General features: G+C 36.8%; 1 protein-coding gene across 1 annotated transcript in view; it reads right to left on the bottom strand.

Moving 5' to 3' along the window:
• ttc27 (tetratricopeptide repeat domain 27) overlaps nt 1-20,899 on the bottom strand; it is a 96,340-nt gene that overhangs the window by 22,169 nt on the left and 53,272 nt on the right. The window contains exons 11-13 of the mRNA XM_058748727.1: nt 18,431-18,544; nt 9,851-9,946; nt 314-436 (exon numbers count right to left, since the gene is read on the bottom strand). Of these exons, the coding sequence (XP_058604710.1) occupies nt 314-436; nt 9,851-9,946; nt 18,431-18,544 (333 nt within the window). The remainder of the gene's footprint in view (nt 1-313; nt 437-9,850; nt 9,947-18,430; nt 18,545-20,899) is intronic.

The raw sequence follows: 20,899 nt of genomic DNA, 5'->3' as shown, positions 1-20,899 counted from the left end.
ATATAGAAAGGAAAGAAGAAGAGAGCAGGAGACATAGAGAGGACAAAGGGAAGAGATGGATGTGGCAAGAGGAAAAAGCAGCAATAAATCCCTCTTGAAAATCTTTTACAGAAGTCACTTTCTCTTATACCAGCTTAATATTTAGAGACAAGTACAAGCATGTCATTTGTAGGTTGATTTCCCCGAAGAGTAAATACTGTGAGACTATCAAAACGATATTTGAACATACTGACCAGCCCAACACAGCAACACTGGCTCACCCATTGTTTTAATAGTTTGAAGTATTCTTTAACAAAACACATGAGTAGCAAACCTTGCCGTGCTGTCCCATCCTCTCCAGGCAGACAACTGCATCCTCCCAGAGTTCCAGTCGTTCGTAGATTAGCAGCGCAGAACTCGTCAGGCCCAAATCAGTCAAGAGACTCGCCAACTGCCTCTAAACACACACAGACACACAAACAGCGAGCCAAGATCAGTCAACATATGGCCCACCTGCCTCTAAATACACACAGCATGTGGGAGACACTTGAAAATATATATTTAGCATGTGGACACAGCCAAAAATATACAAATAAAAAGGAACACGTTTAGTGATTTTCATTTCACTTTGGTTTATTTTGGCACTTCAGTTAAATTACAGATATCACCAGGGGCATCATAAGCCAGTTTATTAGGGGGCAACAGTGGCAATTACCCCCTTCTGGCTTTTATTGAATTTTTTTACATTATATGTATAATATACACTATATTTATTTACCTTGAATGCAAATCACGACACTGGATACATTAGAAATACATTTTACATTTATGGAATTTTGTTTCACCAAAAAAAAGTGAAAGAGTAACATTATGGGTGGGTACATATCTTCATTTATAGTTATGACATAATTGGACAGTGTTTTAGACAAAAATAAAAAAAATGTAATTAAAAATAATTCTTCTATAATACTTCTGGAGGTCACTTACACTTCTCTACACCTTCCTAAGGACACACATTGCTTCTCTCCATCTCACACACCATCCTCTCTCTCATTTTCTGTCTTTTTTCTCTCTCACCCTCTTTCTGAAAGGATGCATTTCACGGATGGCCAGCGATCACCCCTGTCATGCATCACAGGCAGCAGCTATATATACATCTGTGCTATTAATGACCCTCTGATGAATGCTACTGGTTAAACGTATTTACACTCTTTCTGTCATTCACAGACCATTTGAGAACGGATGGATGAAGTGCCAAAAAAGGATGAAGAGTCGTAGGCTGTGTCCATTGCAAGTCCATGTATTTCTTACAATAAACATACAGAGATGTGCACCGCCCCCAGTGGAGATCATCTACTGAAGTTTATGATGGCGATGTATAAAACTGCTGTATTTGTGGAGAGTAAACACACATTGAACCGACGTCACCCTCGACCTCGGATATCAGCGAGACATCACAGACACGTAGCTGCGAGCGGTTCAGCACCAGGAAATGCTCAATTCCGGCTCAATTTCTCCTTCACCTTTCGGTCCCATGACAATCCCCCCCACCTCCTAACCCGCTTTTAGTGGCATATCACGTCCCACAGGCATTATGGGTACCTATAAATCTAGATATACACACCAGTGGGGCTGCCAAAGATCATGTGACCTATCAGCCAGGAGACAAAACGTGATGCTACTAACTAATACAGAGAAAAAGAGAAACAGAAACACACAGAACACACAGAGAGAGAGCGAGAGAGCTCCGATTAATATAAATACACATATTGACAGAAAAACACAGAATTGCTGACATTTTTGCAGATTTATTAAAAAAGAAAAACTGAAATATCACATGGTCCTAAGTATTCAGACCCTTTGCTGTGACACTCATATATTTAACTCAGGTGCTGTCCATTTCTTCTGATCATCCTTGAGATGGTTCTACACCTTCATTTGAGTCCAGCTGTGTTTGATTATACTGATTGGACTTGATTAGGAAAGCAACACACCTGTCTATATAAGACCTTACAGCTCACAGTGCATGTCAGAGCAAATGAGAATCATGAGGTCAAAGGAACTGCCTGAAGAGCTCAGAGACAGAATTGTGGCAAGGCACAGATCTGGCCATGGTTACAAAAAAATTTCTGCTGCACTTAAAGTTCCTAAGAGCACAGTGGCCTCCATAATCCTTAAATGGAAGACGTTTGGGACGACCAGAACCCTTCCTAGAACCCTTCCAAGAGCCTTGGTGAGAGAGGTAAAGAACAACCCAAAGATCACTGTGGCTGAGCTCCAGAGATGCAGTCGGGAGATGGAAGAAAGTTGTAGAAAGTCAACCATCACTGCAGCCCTCCACTAGTCGGGGCTTTATGGCAGAGTGGCCCGACGGAAGCCTCTCCTCAGTGCAAGACACATGAAAGCCCGCATGGAGGACTCCAAGATGGTGAGAAATAAGATTCTCTGGTCTGATGAGACCAAGATAGAACTTTTTGGCCTTAATTCTAAGCGGTATGTGTGGAGAAAACCAAGCACTGCTCATCACCTGTCCAATACAGTCCCAACAGTGAAGCATGGTGGTGGCAGCATCATGCTGTGGGGGTGTTTTTCAGCTGCAAGGACAGGATGACTGGTTGCAATTGAGGGAAAGATGAATGCGGCCAATTACAGGGATATCCTGGACGAAAACCTTCTCCAGAGTGCTCAGGACCTCAGACTGGGCCGAAGGTTTACCTTCCAACAAGACAATGACCCTAAGCACACAGCTAAAATAACGAAGGAGTGGCTTCACAACAACTCTGTGACTGTTCTTGAATGTCCCAGCCAGAGCCCTGACTTAAACCCAATTGAGCATCTCTGAAGAGACCTAAAAATGGCTGTCCACCAACGTTTACCATCCAACCTGACAGAACTGGAGAGGATCTGCAAGCAGGAATGGCTTCCAAAAGGTTCCAAAAAATATTAAGCAGCAAAACTGTTCCCTGTTGAAAAAAACAGCGTATGCTGGAATGGTATGTTTTGAAGCATGGGATGCTGTTTTGCAGCATGGGATGCTGGTTTGAGCTGATTTAAGCTGGCCCTTAGCTGGTTTAAGCTGGTCCTAAGCTGGTCCGACCAGCTCAAGACCAGCACATGACCAGCATAAGACCAGCACATGACCAGCATAAGACCAGCACATGACCAGCATAAACCAGCATCCCAGCTTCAATACATACCTAACCAGCATATGCTGTTTTTTTTTTTGTTTTTTTTCAACAACACTGGTAATAAAATCAATATATTTGAATGATTTCTGAAGGATCATATGACTCTGAAAACTGGAGTAACAGCTGATACAAATTCTATACATTGTATTTAATGTGTAAGGTACATGTACAACAAACTGGTAATGTCATGGTATCGTGTACTGTAATCAAATCTATACCTGTGGAACCGACAGCACACGCGGTGTTCATCTAATAAAGATCTTCATAGCTAGCAAACCATAGCCTTTGCAGATTTGCTTTCGACTGACTGTAGATCCAAAGCCACGTCTTCAAAGCTCTTGATGTTACAACTCTGAGTGAGAACCACTTCAGACGACTCGGCGCGTGCGGCAGGGAACTGAACGAATCATTCAAACTGATTCGCGAACCAATTCACTGGTCTGCCAACTGGTTTGATCTACCTTCGAACAGAATTGACTCAAAAGAATGAATCATTCGCAAACGGGCATCGCTCATTGCCCAGAAAAAAAGTAGACTTTTGGAATAAATTGAAGGATTTTTAACTTGTATTGCATTAAGATAAAGTAAGGAGAGGAGCGTCGCCCACAGTAACGAAGTAAAAGTACCGTTTTTTTCACTAAAAATGTACTTGAGTAAAAGTACTCATTTTTAAATATACTCTAAAAGTATTAGGTTACCCAAAACATTTACTCAAGTAAATGTAACTCGTTACTAACCACCTCTGCATACATGCATAATACTATTATTTTATATTTTCTTAATTAAATTATTAAAATGATTCAATTGACCGTTCGCAAAACCCGCCCACCCTTAGTTAATGTTGCCATGACCGACAAACAATGGCACTCTCACGCAGTGAAAAATACATCGCAGAGCAAGAGGAAACTGACAACATACTGACAGAGAAGACAGAGCAGATTACTTCTGATATGAAACAAGGTCTCAGGACCCTCAGCTTTTAAAGTCAGAAATTTTTAAAGAAATTCAAACAATAAACACCGTTTTGTGGCTCTTCAATGTGTTGTGACAGCTCACTGTATTGCCTCAGTTCAAAGATGTGAACCGATCGTCTTTTCATATTTACTTAAAAGCACGAAATGAACATGAATAAACATCCGAAAGTGTTTTATTTCAACCGCAGAACACACCGTTTTTAAAGTTTAAGTCCACCGAAATTAATGTACTCTGTCTGATTTGTGGTTAGACGGGAAACAGCTGCGGCTACTGGGCATGCGCATATACATATTTTCCGTGCCCACAATATAACGTGAAACCTATAAAAATTGTTTTTAAAAAAGTACATTGCGTCATATTTTAATGAGTGGGAAGATGACATGAAGCGACGCAAGGAGAGCTGCATTGAAAACAGATGAGCGCACATGCGCATATAAAGCTCCCATTCGGGGCGAAGTTCACGGGATTTTGTCCACAAAATGATCAGAGCGCACGTTTTAAACACAATATTTTATTATTTCAGACTCTACAACTGCGGTCAGGCCAGCCTCCACTTTGAAAAACACGGTCATTCTAGCCACCACGTTATTTTGTGGTGCGCGCATATACTAGGCGTTGTGGTAATGGCGTGTAAAAACTCAGATCAAAGGAAAAGCGATCTCTGGCATTCATTTATTAAGCCAGTTTCTCTGTCAATAATGAATAAATGAATGCCAGAGATCACTTTTCCTTTGATCTGAGTTTTCCTTTATTAAGTCAGTTTCTCATTCATTCATTCATGCATTCATGCATTCATGCATGAATGCATTTTAAATAAAATTTTTTAAAAACGGTCTGATAAAATGAAAATGACTTCAAATGTTGAGTAATATTAAAAGTAGAATTTCCAAATAATATGAAAATAACCATCCGATGAGAAATATCAAAATAAAAGCCTTTCATTAACAAACATATTTATCTGTAAATTCACAAAGAAAACTCCGTTTCAACAAAAAAAAAGTTTCACTTTTCATTAACAGTACACCACTCCAGAAAGACATTTGCCCAATGTCAGGACTGTCTGATTTCCTATATGACCAATTTTGTCTTTGATTTTGGATAGCTCTAAAAAAGAAACTCCGTTTCCACAAACCAGTTTCAATTCAGATTAATAGTCCACTACCCCAGGGTGTCAGTCAACCAGTTAAGACTATCTGATGTTGCATTACAAAATAAAAGTCGTCCAAAAACTCATATGACCAGTTTTGTCTTTGATTTTGGATAGCTCTAAAAAGGAAACTCCCTGTTTCCACAGATCTATTTCAATTCAGATTGACAGTCCACCACCCCAGAGTGTCACTGGGCCAATACCAGTACTGTTTGATGTTGCATTACAAAATATAAGCCCTCCAAAAACTTGCATATAATCTGTATTTCCCATATTTTCGGATAGCTCTTTAAAAAAAAAAAAAAAGTCCTGGTTTCCATACAGCAGTTTCACTTCAGATTGATGGTTCACCATCACAGAGTTTCAATCCCCCAATTTCAGGACTGTCTGATGTTGCATTATATAATAAAAGCTCTCTGTGTGTCATATATAACCAGTTTTTATTTTTTTTATTTGGATAGCTTCAAAACGAAAACTCCCTGTTTCCATAGACCAGTTTCCATTCAGATTCAGTCCACCACCCCAGAGTGTCACTCAGCCAATATCATGACTGTCTGATGTTGCATTACAAAATAAAAGCCATCTAAATCTCATATATAACCTGTTTTGTCTTTGATTTTGGATAGCTCTAAAAAGGAAACTCCCTGTTTCCACAGACCAATTTCAATTTAGATTGACAGTTCATCACTAGGCCAATGCCAGGACTGTCTGATGTTGCATTACAAAAAAACGTGCAAATAACCTATATATCCCATATTCTCAGATAGCTTTAAAAAGAAAAGTCCCTGTTTCCATAGACTATTTTCACTTCAGATTGACAGCACACCAACCCAGAGTGTCACTTATGCAATGGTAGGACTATATGGTGTGTAATTCCAAAATGAAAGCCTTCCAAAAACTCAAAATTAAATTTAGTTTTGTCTGTGATTTCAGATTGGTATAAAAAAAGAAACTTCTGATTTCCACATACTAGTTTCCCCTCAGATTAAAAGTACACTTTCTCACATTGTCACTTACATCATTTCAGGACTGTCTGATGTGGAATTCCAAAATAAGAGCCCGCCAAAACTTGTATATACGCCGTTTTGTCTACACAGTCCTAAAGTAGTGTAAATGATACTATGAGAAGGCGTACCATCAATCTGAAGTGAATGTAGTCTGTGTAAACAAGGAGATACTCTTTTCTACTTATCTGAATCATTAGAAAGTCCTGATATTGTGTGAGTGATATTCTGAGGTGATGTGCTATCAGTCTGAAGTGAAAATGGTTTGTGGAAGGACTTCAATTTGTAATATTGCACCAGATAATCCTGACATTGTGGGAGCGACACTGAGGTGGTGTACTGGTTATCTGAAGTGAAAGTGGTCTGTGGAAACAGGGAGTTTCCTTTTTAAACCAATCCAAATAGACACACTCTAAAAAATGCTGGGTTAAATACAACCCAGCGCTGGGTAAAATATGGGAGAACCCAGAGATTGGGTTGTTTAGACCCAGAGGTTGGGTTACTGCCCAGAAGGTTGGGTTAAACATTTAACCCAATTGTTGGTTGAAAACAATCCAGCATGTGTTCTGTCCAATAATTACCCAGCACTTGGTTGTATTTAACCCAGCCTTTTTTAGAGTGTAGACAAGGCAGTTTAAATATGAGATTTTAGGGGGCTTTTATTTTGGAATGACACATAAAATAGTCCTGACACTGTGCGAGTGACTCTCTGAGCAGGTGTACCAACACTCCGAAGTGAAACTGGTCTGTGGAAACGGCGTTTTCTTTTTAGAGCCATCCAAAATCACAGGCAGAACAAGTAGAATGAGTTTTCGGAGGGCTTTTATTATGTAATGCAACATAGGATCGTCTTGAAACTGGCTGAGTGACACCCTAGTGTAGTGGACTATTAATCTGAATTGAAACTGGTCTGTGGAAACAGGGAATTTCCTTTTTAGAGCTATCCAAAATCAAAGAAAAAACGGGTCATATATGGGTTTTTGGAGGGCTTTTATTTTGTAAGGCAACATCAGACAGTCCTGAAACTGGTTGAGTGATACACTGGGGTAGTGAACTGTCAATCTGACTTGAAAGTGGTGTGTGGAAACAGGGAGTTTTCTTTTTATAACTATGTGAATTTACAGATAAATGTGGTTATATGCAAGTTTATGACTTATTTTGTCATTTCTCATTTGAAGTTATTTTCATTTTATCAGACTGTTTTTTAAACATTTGTATTATTTTAAATTCATTGATTTTATTTACTTATTTATTTATTTATTAGTGTATTCATTATTGACAGAGAAACTGGCTCAAATGAATGCCCCAGTTCGCTTTTCCTTTGATTTGAGTTTTTACATGCTATTACCGTAATGTCTAGTATATGCACGCACCAAAAAACAACGTGGCGGCTAGAATGACCGTGTTTTTCAAAGTGGAGGCAGGCCTGACCACAGTTGCATACAGCGCCGGACATGACAGATTTTCTGGTACGCAAAACAAGTACTTTAAAGGAATACCTTAGCTTATTGCCGTTACCGTGGCAGCCAACAACAGCCCAACTTAACCTTCCGCACATTTTTATATTTAGTTATATTGAAAAAGTTTAAATTCAGTCGATCTTTTTTACCCCGTTTTAACATGGATTTCTATGGAGACTGGCCGTAGCTGTCAGGCAAGATGGCGGATAGCAGCGGCGGCACATAACATCCGTGTTCTGATTGGTCAGATCGCCTGTTAATCAAGCTCTTTGCGAACGGACAATTATTAAATTATTTACATTTTATTTAATCTACTGTTATTTTAATTTACATTGTACAGTTTCATTTTACGACAGCAAATGTTTTAGCAATAAAAAAAATTCACAGTTTTTGTCTTGCCAATAAAACACACTAAATAAAAAAAAAAACTGACATACAGAGACAGAATAAAAGTAAAAGTGAGAGAGAAAGAAAAGGCATTGGGAGCCCATTTGTGCAACTTTTCTGTCTTTTCATTTCATCTCCAACAAAACTGCCACAGTGAACACTTTCCTGATTCATACACATGCCAAAATGATTCAGGCTGAAAGCAAATCCAACAATTTCTGAAATCTGTTCCCAAAAAAAACAAACAAAAAAACCTTTATGCCCTCCAACGCTCTGCTGTCTCTTTACCCCGACACACACACACACTTTTCTCTGGCTGCATGCTGCTCTCGTCTCTCTCTTTCTCGCTTGCAGTTTTGCAGCATTCTATTCCCCTGCCAGCAATAGAAGCGACTTCAATTCCAGCTTTATTGCTGTTCACTGTTATTACACAGAGCGCGAGCAATGTCATCCACAGGACTGATCACATCAGCCCTCCCTTCTTTTCATCTATCCATCTCTCCCTCCACCCACTCACTCTCTTTTTCTATTCAGTCATTTCATTCCTTTTCTTTTGAAACCCTTCATCCATGCTGGCCTGTTACAATTTGTTGTTCTCCTCCATACATCGTTTTGTTTCTCTCTGATTTATTCACTTGTTTAACAACCTCTCTCTTCAGACAACATTTGTTTGCTTTTCATTAGTTGCATTATTGCCCAATCAGGCAGGAAAGGAGAGTTACAGGTTGCTCTATTACCTGACAGACACTGTCAAAATGAACTCGTCGTCTCATATCCCTGGATGCCCTCGCCGTGTAGGGGAAATGAATTTCATATTCTATCTGCCAAAGCTCTTATTGACGCAACACTGGCTGTATAACCCAGCTGTTGTGTTTACTGAAATGGGTTTGTGAGAAGTAGATAGATAAATAACGGCTGCCCACGCTCATTTGAGGTGATTAGCTCAATGCAGTTGTGCGTCTGGGTAATGAGAGAAAATATGCAAGCAAATCAATTTAGGCACCAACAAATGAGTCAATCATTTCCGTTTCAAATTAACTCAGGTAATCTCGCTTTATAATATGAATTATATGAATAAACTCAGACATAATAAAAGAGGAGAAAATGAGGGGGGGGGGGCTCAATCAAGGGTAAAATGGGTTCTCAGACCAAAATTTTCTTGTGCACTTTTAAGCACACACACACCATCAACTACACAGTTTTGTTTAATCATTCACATTCATTCATTCGTGTTTTCATTTGTACAGTCTTTTTATTAAGCTCTCCAGACCTCAGGAAGGATATCTTCCTATTTTAGCACTGGAAATTTAGTATATTTATTATTTTGAGAGACTGATTATACATATTTTGTATGTTCATCACAGGAACTTCTATCTTGGTCGACATTCAACACATGATTGTATTTTGACTGACTTTTGTGTCATCCTCAAAAAGAACAGTCTCATAAATAAATGTAAATCTAAAAACAAACATTATATATATTAAAATCTATAAATAAATAGAATACAATTACTTTAACAAATTTGTGCATTTAAAGGAGGTTTATGGAAAGCCCCCATTCATATAAACGGTACAGTGTGTAAGTGTGTGTAATATGCTATAAAACGTGCTATAAAAGGGTATCAAAAACATAATGAGCGTTTCTAAAGCATGATCATTTAAAAAAAAAAAAACAGAAGTTTTATATAAACAAACAGGAATTTAGTTCACCTGTAGATCCCAAAGAGGTGGTGCCCGGCAGGTGTAGAACATCTTGAGTCTCTCAGTGACGGGACAGTTCTTCTCAATAAAGAAATCCACCAAGGTCTGAAAGAGAACAAAATGACGTTAAGAACACTTCCAGTCATTTTTCAACCATTGCTGCTTTTACTAATGACATTTTTTCTCTTCTATGTTGAAATAACACAGATTTTCCTCAGAGTTTGCTACAAGAAAACAAGGTAGTTCATAGAACTGAGAAGCCACGAGCAAAGATTTCAAATCATGAACTTCCAGAGGGTCCCGCAACAGCCGAGCAGCTGCCTTTAAGACAAATGTTAACAGAGATCTCTCTCCAGGTATTACAGACATTAATATAAAGAGCATTTTTAATGTGCTTAAAGTTTGGTGTGATGTGTGAAAACGTTAAGCAATTAAGACGCATTGTGGGGAAAACAATTTAAAAACTATTCCAGTGACTCATTAAGCTTTGATTTACTGCTCACCACAGACCTAAATCAGTAACAAGATTGCAAAAAAGTGATCAAGAAGAAAGAAAAATCAAAATCACAAATTCCAAGAATGATGGCAATAACAAATAGATCTGCCAGCACATGCCAAAATGACAGGATCTTTATTCAAATTTTTTTGAAAGATGCCTCTCTGCTCTCCACAGAGAAACGCTACAGGGTTTGACTGCTGCGTAAACTCAGTTAAAGCATGTGCAGGCCTGCTGTTTGAGACTCTAGTGAGAAGATCAACACTCATTCTGTTCACAAACCATATTTCAATATTTCAAAAAGCAATAAGACAAAACAAAATAACACAACGCAGCTGTGCAACATGCAAAAAAGACTGCAAACGCAAATTAGAAGCATCCTTGTCTGCAGAATAACAGACTGAAAATGATCGTAGACACAATGCCGTCTTTGGTCATTAAATCTTTGATTGACACCCCCAGCTGTCAATCATTATGAACATACGGACTGCAACCAGCACCAGTATGAAGCGAAGACAGGAAAACTGTGCCATACTGCGCCATACTCCCCTCACAATGCTGTAAATAACTTCATGTGGAACTGATGTCTGAAACATTTGAGTTCCAGAACATTTCAGAATCAAGCAAAAGTAAAGTCTTACATATTCCAGAAAAAGCATTTCGTAAACTGATGACAAAATGCAATAAAGATGCAATTTTCCAGCTCCAGTTGGGGGTTCCACTTAGGAAGAAACTCATCTGGAAATAAAACTTCCGACTGAGTAGATACGATCAGTTTCTATGGAGGATGGCAAAGCCTGTCTGCGGGTAGCAGATAACTAATTACTTATTTAGCATTTCCAGGGCTGGAAAATGCCTCAAATTTATAAATGCTAATCTACCGATCAGGAAGGGTTGAGGGAGCAGTTGAAAAATGAATTCTGACGTGGAAGGACACCACGGCTGGCCAGTAAATATGCACATTACTGAGATGTCTATTAGAAAGTGCATCACAATCTACTTTTTACAATTTCTCTTTGAAAATTCGAATATTTTAAACAGTATTTCTCTCACAAATTAAATAATGATTATTTCTTTTATTCTACTGTTGTAAGCCAATGAGTTTTGATATAAGATGATATAAAAACAATAAAATATATATAAGTTACATATATATTAAATTATATAATTATAACATTTCAATCTAAAATCCCAGATTGTATTTTAAGGTGTACCCAGTATACATATTCCTTTTATTAAAAGAAAGAACAAACAACTAAAAACATCTTAGAGGAGCTTTAAGACCTTTAATCAGTTTTCAGTGGGTGCTGGCGGTAAAGGAAAAAAACAATAAGTAATGCACTGCACGCAAACAGTGCCCAAAAACTGAAACGCACAGTAATAACTAACAGAATTACAGAGACTGGAACAAGCCACTGAAACTGTGGATGTAAGTATAGATATATCTAGTAGGTTTATAATTGATTTTAAATGTCAGAAAACTCAAAAGTGACTAAGCGATGACTTAAAAAAAAAAAAAAAGCTCTTTAGCTCTTTCTACTCAAGCCTTTGACAAAATGGGGCAAAGCAAACTCCCCCACAGTTAACAGTTTGGCCATTTAGTTTGAATTACACGTAAACCTTTCCATGGAGGAACTCCAAGAGCCAAATACAGTGGCGGGAGGAAATGACATCACTGAGCATACTTCATGACTCAGCATACTTGAAGAGAGGAGGAAAAGAAAAACCCCTATGGAAAGTCAAAATCCATTCACAGCAATTCAAATGCAATCTAGCATTTAAGTAGAACAACAATAACTGCTTTAGCACTTCATATTAGTAAAACTAATCTAGTTGCACTTTTTAAAGACCCAATTAAAATCCAAATTAGAGTTATGAGGCTTTTTTGTCCATGACTGGGTAGCTCTGAGACCATAAATATGCTAGTGAATATAATATAATATATGCTGGTACAAACAACATAATACAATATAATATTATAATTGTAAATTATATTTTTGGTGTATAGACACAACATATCCCAGTACACTGGACAATTTCTGATCACAACCAAACTAAAAACAGACTTAACTAAAATTAAGCTTTGTGTTTAGTCAGAGCCACGTCATACATTCACTGCAGTGTGCATCTGATGTAAATTATAATAATAATAATAATAATAATAATAATAATAATAATAATAATAATAATAATAATAATTATTATTATTATTATTATTATTATTATAATTCTCTCTGGTGAATTACTTTAAAACAAAACTGTGTTTCTGCTCCAAAAATACCTTAAGTCACATGTGCTGAAGTCTCTGTTTTTTTCCCCCCCCAAAGTTGCCATGAGAAGACTAAATCCATACCAAAAACCCAAGCTGCCAACTTCTATTTCAGGGATATTATTGATTAAGCACTGAAATTGAATTTTACGTTCGGAGAAATCTACTTCATCCAGGGCCTGATCGGAGTCCTAAATGAAAATTAAGTCGATGGCGCGTGGTGTAAGGCCAACATAGGCAAATTGTGCAGTCACAAAGAGCACCTCTAATCCAACAATGCACCAGACTCTGCCATTCTGAATATACAAAGGGAATAAGAAGTTTTCTAAAGTCCTGGCCCACTCCGTGGCCTAGATACCAGCTGCTCTAAACTGTGAGAAAAATGCCAAGCACATAGGCAAAGTGCCTCTCTGCCATTTCTGAATACATACTCTGCGCTCTTGATCTCAGAAGAAAGGCCAGAGGAGGCAGAGGAAATGAAGTTTGTCAAGTACCGCTGTGAAACTCGAACCACAGTGAGACGGAGGAGATAACAGTCTGTGCGTGCGATATTCACAAAATGTCACGACTGTTCAGGATGGAAAGAGAATAATATTCAAGACAAAACAAAAATCTGTCTAAATTGATTACATCAAATGTGAAGTTGATGAGTATTTATGAATGTTCAGTATGTTCCTGGAATTCACCCAATCAAGAACTAGAACTTCTGCCATTAAAGGAGGCTTGTGTCTGCAGACAATAAAAGATTCATGTCATCAAAGGGATAGTTCATCCAAAAATGAAAATTCTGTCATTAATTACTCACCCTCATGTCATTTCAAACCTGTAAGAACACAAATTAAAATATTTTTGAAATCTGAGATCTTTCTGACCCTACATAGACAGCAACATAGCTAACACGTTCAAGGCCCAGAAAGGAAGTAGGAACATTGTTAAAATAGTCAGTGGTTCAACTAATGTTATAAGCTACAAAAAGAGCACAAAGAAAGCAAAATAATGACTTTATTCAACAATTTTACAAAATCTGGTGAACCACTGATGCCACATTGATTATTTTAACGATGTCCTTAGTCTGGGCCTTAAATGTGTTTGGCTGCATTGCTATATATGGAGGGTCAGAAAGCTCTTGGATTTCACCAAAAATATTTTATTTAGTTTTCTTGAAGATGAACAAAGGTCTTGCAGGTTTGGAACAACACGAGAGTGAGTAATTAATGACAGAATCAGGGTTTGAAATTAACACCCGCCAACTCAGCTGTGGCAAGTAACGTTAACGTCCTCAAAATCACTAGCCAATTTGGCGGGTTACTTTTCGTAAGTTATGTTCTCTCATTAATTTCTTGGGGAAGTTCATGCAAGCCAAATCTGCACAGGTTTAGCGCAAAAACTGAACTCGTGAGACATTATGACATTAATCGAGTATATTGCAAAAACCAAACAAAACACACCTACAGAATGCACGCATACGCAACTATGTGATAAACTAGTACGCGTGCGCATTTAGAGTGTGTTCTTTCACTGCATGATTCAGTCTATTAGTATGCAGTAAGAATGATCACATAATTCAAGATAAAGGGGCAGAATATGTATATATTCATATCAATATCAAATCAATATCACACGAAGAGTGCTGTTTTTTCTTAAAGAATCAGCATGGTTACAAATGTGATATTGATTTTATACAACAGTTCAATAAACAAGTGCAATATCAAGAGACTTGCGTTTTAGACACCATATTGCCGGTTTTTGCTCTATTTCGCCAACAAAAAACAAACATTCTAAACACAGCCACAGCGCTGTTTTGCGTCTCTGAGCAACATGACAGTGTTTTGTTTCTGAATGAATCAACCGTTTAAATGATTCGGTTCAATCGCAATGACTCACTTATTAACAGTGACTTGCTGCCACCTACTGGCGGTTTTAATTTTACATTTAAAGTATCTTTTCATTTTAAAAATAATTTCAAATATCAGTATTCAACATTTCATGTTTAAAATGTCAAAACTTTATGTATTTGTAACTGCAGGTTAAAGCATTCCATGTCCCTCTGAGCTGCATTAACATGTGAAAATACATCTAAATGCCATAAACTTCTGCAAAGATGAATTTTCTTGATACTGATTTCATTTGTTTAGTAACAGCCTAAATGTATTATTACTATAATTGATTGATTAAAATGTAAGAATTTGACTCAAAAGATGATGCACGCTTTTAGAAAAAATGGCTTCATAAAAGGTAAAAATGCCCATAAAAGGTTCAAATCAATTTAAACTTATTGGAAAAGATTCATGTCTATCACTGCTGTGAAATGACCACCACACAGAATGAAGAATATCAAAAACTATAGGAGTCAGCTGTCCACGGCAGTCCTTAAGATACCAGCACAATAACACACTCAGCAAAATATCGTCTAATTATCTTTATCGATAAAATCCCAGAAAATATTGAGATTTTTTTGGGGGTGTCAATATCGCACACACTTAGTACTGGCACAAAATTATGTCCAACGGTCGCATTGTCACAGCCTCAAGCTGTTGGTTTATTTCTGTATTTTTTTTTTATTATTTTTTTTTTGGCTAGTAGAAGTTATGAATGGCAGGTAACTTAATTTAGCAACCAAATTGGCTGGTGAGTGAAAAAGTTCATTTCAATCCCTGGACAGAATTTTCATTTTTGGGTGAACCATCCCTTTAAAGGAATCCAAAGTGCTAAACTTGCCATAAAATTAGGGTTTGCCGGAAGAACGTCTTTATCTATTAAGGAATTTCTTAGTCAAACTCTCATCAATTTTTTTCCCTCCCTGCTACTTATGAGCTCTTTGGTCCAAAAAACACCTCAAAATTTTTTCCCCCCTCAAAATTGTAATAAAATCAGCTCACAAGATCTTGACCGTTATCAAGAGCAAGCCACAAAATCATTTATTTCCAACTACTAACTAATTACATAGCAACATATTTTATATTAATCATGAAATTAGACAAACTATAAACATCAAAATCTTGTGAAAGTTTGATGACCTGGTAAGAAAGTTAACAAATAATAGTAAAAAATAATAACATAAAATAAAAAAAATAGAATCATCTGATTATTTTTTTCCCAGTTTGTTGGCCTAAAGTCATGGGCTTTATCTCTATTCTTTGACTCCAAAACACCACTTTTCTAAGGGCAGCCATATTGCCCGTCCACCACTTTCAGTTCGGAATCGAAACAAAATTACTGCAAAGTCACTGTTGCTTAAGGCAACACGCAATATTAAGAACAAAAGATATGTAAAGATAACTTTTGTAGAAGCCAATTTGTACAAATCAAGTTATTATTTTGTCTTGTAGAATATGTGCATCTGTTACATAGATTCTTCAGAGCAGTACTGAAACAATTTTATGATCTTATTTTTTAAATTTAAATCACTCTTAAGAAAGTGCTAAACACATTCCATATTTGGCTAAAGGGCATACAAACTTTTGAGAAAAGAGAGGTATATAAACTATATGTGTGGGTTTGTACTTCAACAAAGCGCTACCTGACTTTCATTCTACATCATTTTCCTCTCTCTCTCACATATCTTTTTAACTTTGTTAAAGTGTTCCGTGCTTCTTCACTCATCTGAGAGTGTGCTGTCACTCTGCTCAGCCGGAATCACTCTCAGGGTGACTGAACTCACCGGTGTCAGCAGTGGGATTTGCTGGGCGCTTCATGTTGCTCTAACTCTGTGATGGACAGGTGTTTGTGTGACTTGCTGTGATCTCCTGTCGGACTCAAACCTGCCCCTCAGGGTGGCCTCCTAGAGTCAGGCTCCCCCAACGATCTGTCACATTGAGTTTTGGGATGTCAGAGAGCAGCTCCACTGGGCAAACTCTTAAAACTTAAAGGAAGGAAGAAAGCAATCAAAAAAAAAAAAATAAGAGTAGCGAGCAATGTTTCACAGCAAACTCTGCTCGATAATGACCTTCCATCAGTCGTATGTTCACACAGAGAGTGTCTGATCTCACCCTTCAGCTCTATAGGCTCTTAACTGATGATCACCCTCAGCACTCACGGCCATGTCTATGGGCGTCACTTGAGCTCGAAAAGAGGGATGTCATCATCAGCCACAGCAAATGGACAAAGTTTAACTACAGCAACACTCCTTTATCTATTATTTGTTAGCAGCAGACAGTGATAACAATAAAAGGAACCAAGTAAAAAAAATATATATAATTTAGTGTTTCACACTAGACTACATTCATATTTTTACTCACTTTTTACTCCCACTACTAGTACTACAAAACAACAATAATGGATTGAAAAACGTATAATAATTCATATAATCTGGTGTTTCCTACTAGAGTTGTTAATAATAATAATAAAAAAATAGTAAATAAAATAATGGATAAATGCATAATAATTATATTATATTTGGGTGTTTAATGAGAAATCGAAAAATAAATGGCAAAATAATGTATTCTAATAATGGCATTTTAGTAATAATAATAATAATAATAATAATAATAATAATAATAATAATAATAAATAGTAATGGATAAATGTATAATAATTCTATTATATTTTGGTGTTTAATGATAATAAATGGATAAATAAATTAATAATGTATTATAATTTAATATAGGTAATAATAATAATAATAATAATAATAATAATAATAATGTCTCTCATTACACTAGATTTAGACAAACATGTAGATTTGTCACTTGACTAGATTTTAATTTAAGACCATTTAAGAAGCCTTGCCATTCAAATATGACTGATGACTATAACTTAAACCATAACCTTAGCAGTAAACCACTTTCAAAGCAGAACAGCCATATAATGTCTGCGTGGTGAGAACGGATTTATATTCACAGTCCTACAATGAACAAATTACAGTAAATTTAATAAAACTGTAATAATGGACAAATGAACCAGTTTCTGTCAAAAAAGTCTTTCTGCTACTCAGAAAGACATTGGAAGCCTAAATTAAATTTGATCAGAAGGACAGGAAGAGCCAGGCTGTCCTGTTTCCGCACAGGGCGACAAATCCCATTCTCCAACCCCCCCCACACACACACAAACACACAAGAATACACACCGAACATATCAGCACTTCTCTGGTTTTACTGTTCTGGCTTTTCCTCAGTAAAACATGGCCACAAACTGTCATGACAAATGACAGAGGAAACGGGAAGCAGCCAAAGGGAAGGCAAAGCATCCTCCTCCCTCGGGCTTATCTGTCCATTTCTCTTGCGCACACATACAAATGCAACAAAAACAACAGAAGGAAATCTAGGATCTCATTTCTCTGGGTGCTGTAAAATTTTGGAATCATTACACTGAAGCCAGTAAATGTATGAATCAACATACTGAATGAAGCGATCACTACCTTTGCAGCTCATATTCAAGAGAAGAATGTATACTCCTTACTGCCTCAGACTAAAACAATGACTACGGAGTCTCTGGATCCTAGAATGAAACGGTTTACACTACCATTCAGAAGTGGTTGGTAAGATTTGTTCATGTTTTAAGGCTGTATTTATTTGCATATTGTGTGAATATTGTAAACTATTTTAAAATGGAAATTTATTCCTGTGAATTTTCAGAAGCATTACTACTTAAGTGTCACATAATCATTCAAAAATCATTCTAACATGCTGATTTGGTGCTAAGGAAACATTTCTTATTATAAATAGTTGAAAACAAATATTTTTGTGAACATTTCTTTCAGCATTTTTGATTAATAGAACATTCAAAAGAAAAGCATTCATTTGAAATAGAAATTTTTCTGTAGGAATATTATAAATGTTTGTATTGTCACTTTTGACCAACGTGTGTGTTCTGAATTGTACTTTACCTGTGTCTGCATCATGGCACGTTCAACTCTCCGTGAGCTTCCTCTCTCCAGCTTAGTCCTCAGGCACAGTGATGTCACTTCCACTGCCCAGAACTTTGGCTGAGACAGCAAACACTGAGGAAGAGAGAGAGGGAGGTGAAGATATCACTCATGGTGGCATACAGATTTTTCACATCCCACTTTCATGAATATGAAGTCATATGTGCAACTATATCATAAACCAATAAGAGAAATTCCTGTCACATTCTCAGCCACATTGACAGCAATCATACAAATACCACCAACCATTTAAAAAGGTAGCTACAACACACATCCCCGACAAACACACACCACTCCTTGCATGCAGAGACACGCGAGCGTTCACTGGCCTGTATCACATCAGCAGAGCGGCAGGTAAGTGAGGGTGAGAGGACCCGGATGGAAATACTTTCCGACACATGTTACTGGAAAAAGCATCCTGTCTTAACTGGAGCAAGACCGACACGTCAATACTGAATTAAAATATGAGGTGTCTGTTTAAAACAGCACAATGCATTCAAGAAATATACATCTGCGCCTGGGAAAAGTGGTAAATATTGTTGAACAAACCTTTACATATTTACATTTATGCATTTGGCAGAAAGTGACTTATGTTGCATTCAAAGTATCATATTTTTTTAAAGGGTTACTCAACCCCAAAATGAAAATTGTCATTAATAAATGACCTCCGTGTCGTTCCAAACCCGTAATATCAATGGGAGTCACAAGCCTCCCGGTTTTTATCCAAAATATCTTAAAAATTGTGTTCCAGAGACAAACGAAGCTTTTACAGTGGTGGAGTAACCCTTTAATCAGTTCTTTGCTAGCACCATACTACTGCTTGACCAACAGGAATTAAACAGTAGCTCAACTGTTAACCCAATTGTAGCTACTTTTTGTTAATCAGTTCTTGATTTTCCTAGGAATCGAACCTATGACTTTGTCATTGCTTGCGCCATTCTATACGGTTTGAGCTATAGGAATACAATTAAAACTACATTATAAACCAAAATCTCAATGTTTAAAAAAGGACCATGTTGTTTGTTGATTAACTAGTACTAGGGATGCATGAAAAATAAACTAATTACATAATTATCATATTACCGTATTGACCCGAATATAAGACGATGTTTTTTCCTTGGAAATACATCTGAAAAAACGCGGTCGTCTTATATTCAGGGTCTAGAGTAGCCTTTGACATGTCAATAATACACCCACAAGAATAGGTGGCGCCAAAAACGCATTAAAACGAGTGTGCCATGAAATATGTAATGTGTGTTGTAAAGATCGCGAATGAAAACAAATGAAAAAGAAAAGCTTACAGCAGCATGATCGTGACTGTATGTTAGCCTGATGGGACCAAACTTCCTCTGTAAGTGATTTTAAAACAGAAGACAGTACCCAGATTTGAAGACTACAATAAGATTTCAAGTCTACTGATAATAACATTTTGGTAGGCTACTATAAGTTGGATAGCCTAATTGTTATATAATTCAGATGGGCTACCTGTTATTTCAATGGTATATCAAAATTTTCCAATGTCATTGTTGGTACATTTTACCAGTATTTACCATACTTTCAAAACAAAAATTAGAATTGGAAAAATATGCAATATGAAAATAATTTAAGAATAAATGTGTTTTACAGAGAGAGAAAAAAAAAACAAAAAAAAAAAACAGGTACATCTGGAAAAAGGGGGGTCTTCTTATAATCAGGGTCGTCTTATATTCGGGACAATACGGTATATAGTTATATCATGGCCAATACCCAATAAATTGGCAATAATAAAATAAAAAAAATAAAAGAGACAAATATAAAAAATATTAAAATAAATACAGTAAAATAAATGCTACAGGTGAATTCAGAGCACTGCAACACAATATTACACAGTATATATTTTTAAAATCATTTAGAGATTTGCTTAGGAATATATTTAACAGTGTACACAGCAAATTTGTGTTTTTAAAGATCAACTCTAAAATGTAAAAATAGATCTTTATATAGACCCAAGCCATATCTAATTCAAATATATGTGCTCATGGATCATTATAAAATAAAATAAATTAAAAGTTCATTTAGTTCAAAAGTTCATCATTAATGCTTTAAGTGACTCGCAGTACGCTTAATACAGGCACCTGAAATGGCAAAAATATTCCTTACATGGATGAAACAAAAATGCTTAAAAACAAGAGAATTTGCTTTTGGATATTGATTTTGCTATTTGGTTTGTAAATGGAGGCTCTGAGATGTGCAGAGAAATTAGTGGCAGCAGCAGAGATCAGATCATGGTATCACAGCGCCAATGATAAGAGTCTACCAGGAGTACAGTAAGTCAATAAGAGATATTGAACCATCATTGTCAGACCTGTGAGCAGTGAGAGGATCAGCTCTGTTTTTATAGCCAACTGGGGAGAGAGATAAGAAGAGAAGGGAAGAGGAAGGGTTGATCCT

The sequence above is a fragment of the Onychostoma macrolepis genome, chromosome 17 (genome assembly GCF_012432095.1).
Source record: "Onychostoma macrolepis isolate SWU-2019 chromosome 17, ASM1243209v1, whole genome shotgun sequence".
NCBI classification, from domain to species: domain Eukaryota; kingdom Metazoa; phylum Chordata; class Actinopteri; order Cypriniformes; family Cyprinidae; genus Onychostoma; species Onychostoma macrolepis.
This window is presented reverse-complemented; position numbering and strand designations above follow the sequence as displayed.